The 6,977-nt window shown below is 38.2% G+C and overlaps 1 protein-coding gene across 2 annotated transcripts; it reads right to left on the bottom strand.

Annotated features, from left to right (window-relative positions):
- Nucleotides 1–1,254: 1,254 nt before the first annotated feature.
- LOC135703642 (uncharacterized) lies at nucleotides 1,255–6,475 on the bottom strand. Of its 2 annotated transcripts, none has more exons than XM_065224922.1 (4): nucleotides 6,324–6,475; nucleotides 2,602–3,932; nucleotides 2,481–2,541; nucleotides 1,255–1,735 (listed from the first exon to the last, which is right to left on the bottom strand). In XM_065224922.1, the coding sequence occupies exons 2-4, from the start codon at nucleotides 3,841–3,843 to the stop codon at nucleotides 1,428–1,430; spliced, it is 1,611 nt and encodes a 536-aa protein (XP_065080994.1). In that variant the 5' UTR covers nucleotides 3,844–3,932; nucleotides 6,324–6,475; the 3' UTR covers nucleotides 1,255–1,427. The 2 variants fall into 2 exon arrangements, with proteins under 2 accessions (XP_065080994.1, XP_065080993.1); XM_065224921.1 differs by lacking the exon at nucleotides 6,324–6,475 and adding an exon at nucleotides 4,224–4,474.
- Between the last annotated feature and the right edge of the window lie 502 nt (nucleotides 6,476–6,977).

Below are 6,977 nucleotides of genomic sequence, written 5' to 3'. Positions count from 1 at the left end.
TTTATGTCAAAGATGGATTCCGTCACGTGTAAAATAAGCTATTTCTAAGTGTGTAATAAATAATTTGGTGTTTTTTCTCTTCATTTGAAATATTGCTTTGGCGTCAATAATATAAAAAAAAAAAACCTGGAGATTCTAGACCAAAGTTAACATATTCAGCAAAAAGGCAAGCTATTTTTAGTTTCTACATACACACTTAAAAAAATTCATGTAAATTTAGGTGCTCTGAGACTGACATATACGAGCGTCATTTTTGACATACACACTTGAAAAATTTCATGTAAATTTAAATCTTTTTAGATGTACTCAAAAGAAGCAGCTTAATCGACCTAAATTTACGTCTTTTCTTAAATTTACTCGAACCATAAACTGAAGACATATTTTTACATGTCGTGACGTAAATTTCTGTCACTGGTGCTCATTTTTACTGATTTTGATAGTTTTTCAAAATCCTGCAATTTTACATCTTTTAGACATAATTTTCCTTTGAAAGGCAGTCATCGCATACCTATAGTCAAAAAGACAGCAAAAGTTGTCTGTTGTATAGTTATATTGATTAAATTATTTCACCAAATCAATATATAGCAATCGAATACCAAACCAATGAAACCTACTATTGCTAGATTTGTGTATTATCCGGAAGCATCTTCAATCTACATCCGAAGTATATCCACAAATTCTGCATACATATCCTAATAAAATTGTTATGGTAATTTTGCTTAAAGACGTGTTCCGGGTATCATCCAAACCGTTTGTAGAATAGTCTAATCATTTGGGTTACCATTCGGTTATGGTATGTTTTTATTAGGGTATCGCCGTCAGTAAAAAAAATCAGAAAAAATTCCCATCCCATTCATTAATTTTCAATTCCTTTGCATCCCTATCAATGGCTTTGCAAGATATCCTGATTATCCCTGATTATGCTTATTTCGAACTGTTCCTTTCTCCCCATTTGCATTCCATCACAGCGCTTCCAAGTATTTTTTGAAATAAAATACATTCCCAGAAGTGACGATTATCCTATGCCAAATATATTACTATATTGCTATACTCCCTCCCCATTAAGGCGTGGTATATAATTATTACATTACCTCTTACTTACCTGTATATTGGCTGTAAAATTATGGGTTGCGTTGGAATGATAAAATTACATAACCGTAACTTATGGATGAAGGCAATGATCTACTCCGCTAGGGGTTTGATTTTCTTATAAGATAGATTACGCAGTGATTTTGCATTCAACGTTGTATTTTGGCATCTATTTTATTCGGAACAAAGTCAACCAATACAAATGTTTTGAGATTGTTGAGCAAACAATATTAGGAATAACAGAGGAGATAGGTTAAAAATGATTATGAAAAATTATAATCTTCGGACATTGTGAGAAACTCATTAGTACAATGTCATTCAACGTAGGAAATCACTACTCAGTTTATCTGACGGGCTAGACTTGCTGTTGCTGTATGGCTAGAGATACCTTCAATCAGTCGCTTAACCATGCGTTGCTGCTGGCTTTTTCTTGTAGCCCTCGATTTGGATCCAGACACCGGCAAGATTTTGCAAAAATATTCTTGAACGAACTCCAAAAACTTGGATATCTGTTTCATATACATGAAATTATACACATAGTGTACACTTAGGAGATCAGCAATGGCAGTCACAACATTTTGGGTTCCTTCCGTCAGCCGAACCTGTTCCACCATCACGTAGTATACATGTTTATCGTTTCCCAGGTCTGAAAGAATAGTTAAGAAAAATAAAACAAGATTAGTATTCGTATAGAACATAGCATTGTAATATTATAAAAGGCTGCAAATCCATGAAATTTGTCTATTAATTTGACAAAAAACGGTCGAACCAAAAATGTCTTAGCGTATCGAGCCAAAATGGCTCAATATAGGGTTTAGCGTTAGTTGTGTTCGATTTCAATTCCTGTCTTACGACCTTAAATCAATGATAATATGTAAAACTTATCACCTGCAATGTTACAGAAAATTTCGTAGCTTACTAAAAAATGTTAGTAACATATTTGCGCAACTGTTTAAAAACTGATTTGCCGAAGTGAAGGTTACAAATAGTCTCGGAACCCTACTTGTTTTGGTATGACCGTCGACAAGAAGTTTTCTAATCGCTAAGTCGGATGGACTTGCTCTATTACAGCATCGCTTTTTTCAAACGTCACTTTTCAGATGGTTGTATGTGATTTTGTTAACAATCGCTGCAATCGATGATTGTACCAAGTGCTAGATTAGTTTGAAAAAAAAATAGCTGGTAAATTATCTGATGATGGTGTTAGTTTGCTTGAATATGTTTGCATTTAAGACCGTCGCTTGAAGTGGTTGTTTACAAAATTAGATACATCATTTTGAAAAAATGACTGTTGATTTCATTTTCGAACAATGGAAATTTAACAAAAAAAAAAGTATCAAGGCTAGAATTAAGGGTGTAACTGAAGAATATAACTTAAATTCCTTCCTTACCTACAGCAACAAGTACTGGTCCTGCACAATCTGTAGTTAGATCAGCCACTTTAGTACCAATCTGAAAAAAATAACAATTTACTTTTCTGAGCTGCAAGTCCTAATCTCATGTAAAGTTTACCTCTTTTTGAATGATCAGATGGACTATGTTTTCTCCTAACGAGGAGCACAAAAATTTTAGAATGTCGTAATCTGTCGCATGTTTATCCATCACGAGTGCTGGCCGGCTAGATCCTGAGAAATCGATGATTTTAGCTCGTTTAGCAAGGAACATCTTTTCGAGAGAGTTAAGCTGAACTCCAGTTGCTTTCTCAAAATGAAAACTAATCAGTTGGCGACGACGAAGAACGGGGAGTCTGGCAAGTAATTCCTTAAGTGATTCCGGTTGATCCAGATAGAAGCGAATATAGGCCTGCGATGCAGTTAAAAACTCCACAGTCAAAACACCAGTCTCATCCCGTGTCAGTTTGGAAAGAATATCTTTGGAACACTGTTCCGCCGAAACTTCCCAATATTCTTTAATTGTCCCAGCTTTCACATTTCTGTTTCTTTTAGTTTCAGCTGCAGATGATCGTGAGTCTGAATCTTTGTACCGGTTCAAATATGTGTTTCTATTAATCATTTTGTGTTTTAATACCACAAAACTTTGACCGGTCCCGAAACCGTCATCGTCGACGAAGTTCAAACACGGGTATTTAGACAACACTTGTTTCGCTACTTCCTCCATCGTACTGGCAGTAATGTGTACGTTTATGACCCTTAATTGGTCCACAATCGCGTTTGCCAACGCTGTCAACTCACTTTTTGGGAATTGCTTTTCACGGGGAACAGTTCCGGTGGGATTTTTGTCACGAAAATCTTGTAATTTCTTCAGCCGCAGTAGAATACTATCACTTACTTTCTGCCAATTTATGTCAAACGCACGAAACTTCATATCAGTGGTCGCATGTCTCTTCGAGCTCTTCGTGATTTTGAGGTCTGCCGTAGCGGTTGATGGTTGTCTTTTTTGAGATTTGTTTGGAGATTGATTCTCGTTTTGTGTAAGCACATTATCGTTGGTATCACTCACTGGTTCTTGAAAAAACACGTCCTTCGGGTCAGAATTCAGCGAAGAAACCGTGTCGAGATGATCGCTTTCTGAGTCGACCTTAGTAAGCGAAGAGCTTGTAGTCGTGTCCTGATCCTGCAGTGATACATCAGATTTATGTGTCATACCAGGTACAACAGCAACGGTATCAGGTAATTTTTCCAACGATTGTACTACTACCGGGTGGTGGACATTCCATAAACACGTTGAACCAGATGGTTGGGAAGCACCAGGCACCATGGCGATGATTTGCGGTGGAGGTTGCATAGACTGCATCACAAGAGGAATATTACTGTCAGAAAAAACATCACTTTCTTGAATACCTGACAGAGCTTCGTTCTCGACAATGTTTGTATTGTCGGTATCTGTAAAAAAAATAGAATTAATAAATAAAATATTTAAATTAGTAACCACCATTTGCATTATATAATTTTAAAATGGAATCTCGACAATTGACCACAAAACCACTCCTGATAGCAACAGTACTCGTGAAGATCACGTCATACAGAACTCGCTTTAAAAAAATTAAGTTTGCGAATGAATGTTTTGGTTCGCGAGAAAATGACCTTACAAGGTTTGTTTACAAAATGGAGTTAAGGCCATTTCAATTGTTGGTCTTGAAATGAATAAAATAACAGCATTACTACATAACAAACCTTCCTCCCACAAAACGAAGTAGCCAGCCATTTTGAGAAACAAATGAGCATTAATACGATTTCCTTTTCTCCAGCAAGTCTCATAGTAAATTATGATGACTTCTATTCTAGTTTAATTAGTGCACCTTACACTAAAGCCTGCTATCACATTTAAAGTTCGCAGGTCACTGTTTATTTCGTTATTTCAGAGCTCACTATCTATGGACACGTGAGAATGCCAGTCCTTGTCGAGTAATGTCGTACAGAGAGAGGTGAAGCAGATCGTGAAATATTGTTGTATTAGTAAAGGTAAACGTTTGTAAAAATCAACGTAAACGCAAGTAGTAACGTCACTAATTCAGTGCCAACATTTCAAAGGGGCGTAATTGCTTTTGTAAACAATGGCTTTAGCCGTCGATTTCTCGCAAATAAAAGCCCACCCTTCCAAATTACCAATGCTAGCTGGTACACGAAACATTTATCTACCTGCTGGTGTCATTCATTTTTATGAGTGAGCTTTCATTCGCAAGAAATCGACGACTAAAACCATTGTTTACAAACGCAATTACGACATTTGAAATGTTGGCACTGAATTTATTGTCTCGCACAGGGGTTTTACTCACACAACTTAACCGATTGCTTAACCTCGGTAATCCAGTTCATTGCTTGTCGAGGTCTTGGCTGTTTGACAGATCCATTTTCCAAAATTATACAACAAAAACAAAAATCCTTAAGGCCGGCGCACAATGCATACGTTTTCGGGTTTTTTGACAGATAATGCTAGAATCTATAATCTATTCTTTCATCTTACTTGTATGTCGATGAAGAGATTATGCCAATGTTGCTTAGGACTTTATATAAAAATAAACATTAAAATTTAATGCGTTTCTTGAATTGCGGAAAATTTCGAAGAAGTTCAGCAAACTATGCAGAAGTTCAGCTAAATTTGTAAAAATCTAGCGAACTACGTAGGAGTGCTGAGATCTGAGATCATGGTGTCACATTATCACCTTACTAGTGACAGTGAGTCACCTCACCTCTTTCGAGGCGCAGAATAGGCCTATACAATTGACTCGCTAACGTCGAAATCCGCCGGTGGTGTAGTGGTAAGCGTGATTACCTCTCACTCCAGCAGGCCTGGGTACAATCTTAGTCGGTGCCGCCGGGATGTTCATCTCTGATCACGCCTAATGCTTTTCGAGGCCCCGGCAGGGCCAGCATCAGTTATCTCGGATGCTCCAACGGCCAAAGATATCCACAACGAAAATAAAGAAACTAGTCGCAAGCATGCCCATACCCAGCGGTTTCGTGCCACGCATGCCAATATCAAAATCTGCTTGTAATTCAACGATCCTCTGCCGAGTCCTGTGGCAGCAGATGACGGAGAATCAAAGTAGACCAAGTTACGTCGATCGACTCAGTATCAGTGAATCGTATCGACCTGTTGTTGCCACGCTAATTCAGCTCTCAAGGATCGCAAACTCAAGCACAAGGATTTCCTCGAGCATCTCTTCACACCCATCAAATCTTCACATTAATAAATTACAATTACCCAGGATCACCAAACTTCCCTGTGGGATGATATGTCTTACAGGCGATCTGCATTTTTGCTAATGGCCATGCTAGATATCATTGAGCATGATCTGCTGAAGATGCACCTGAAGGCAGTGTCCTGTATGCGGTTGGATAGAGGTGCCACAACTAGTTCACGTCATAAAATCCCGACAAAGTTCAACGGTGATCCCTGCATTTATGTGCTGCTGCTGACGACTCAGCCCGTCGGTCCGGGGTTGAATCTAAACGGAGCGGACTCGGTCATCTTTGTGAAGCACGATTGGAATCCGATCTCTAGGCCATGGATTGAGCTCACCGAATCGATCTATCTATTCACGCGAAAGTTTATATAGGAGATCATGGGACTGAAAAAACTCAAAACTTAAAACGGGAAATATGGTGGTCAGCGACAAAAAATTTGTCAATGAAATGATGGACACGGATCAGCTGTTTTATCTTTTCGAGCTGGGCGATTGAGGCTGGAACGCCAATAAAGCTTCCAAGGAAAGCGACACTAATTATGCCGATATATTCACAATGAAGAACGTAGTACTTGGAAAAAATTACCGGAATTGTGCAACGATAACCAGTACCTCGAGTACAATCTACGAGAAAAACTAGTACCCGGATGTGTTGTCTCCGTCGAAATTGCTGTCCAGATCGTCTGGAAACTTCGGTAGCAGCATTTGGAATCTTCACCGGAATCAACAAAAACCTGGTCCATCGGCAACACCAGCAAACTCCTACAAATGTCTGGAACGTGATTTTTTTTTGCCTTTTTTGCACATGTCAAAATAAACATGGAAGTAAAAAGGGTAAAAAGACGATCAACCTGTGACAGAAAAAATCTAGCGTTAAGAGTCATAAGGGCCTAACTACACAGCAAAAAAAATTGTAATATCGATCAACGTAATTCAAGCTGATGTATGAAATAATTATGTAATAGCAAAAAGCAGATACAATATTACATCAATGGATGTAATTTTGTTCGCAAAATCGATGTACATCGTACAACGTAATATTACACAACCGGCGGAATGATCTCTGTGCAGCTGTTTGGATGTAATATTCAACAACTTTTTTTTTTCTGTGTACGATCATCGATATATACATTGTGCGCCGCACTTTACCGTTCTTTTGGATTTCTACAGCATCGCTAATCTGACAAATTTGTAACTGGATTAGCGGGGTTGACTCGATAATCTGACAGTCAAATCCACA

The sequence above is a fragment of the Ochlerotatus camptorhynchus genome, unplaced genomic scaffold (assembly GCF_037179485.1).
Source record: "Ochlerotatus camptorhynchus isolate MF236.1 unplaced genomic scaffold, CSIRO-AGI_Acam_v1.1 ptg000220l, whole genome shotgun sequence".
NCBI classification, from domain to species: Eukaryota; Metazoa; Arthropoda; class Insecta; order Diptera; family Culicidae; genus Ochlerotatus; species Ochlerotatus camptorhynchus.
The sequence above is the reverse complement of the archived record's forward strand: the minus strand, read 5'-3'. Positions and strand labels throughout refer to the sequence as shown.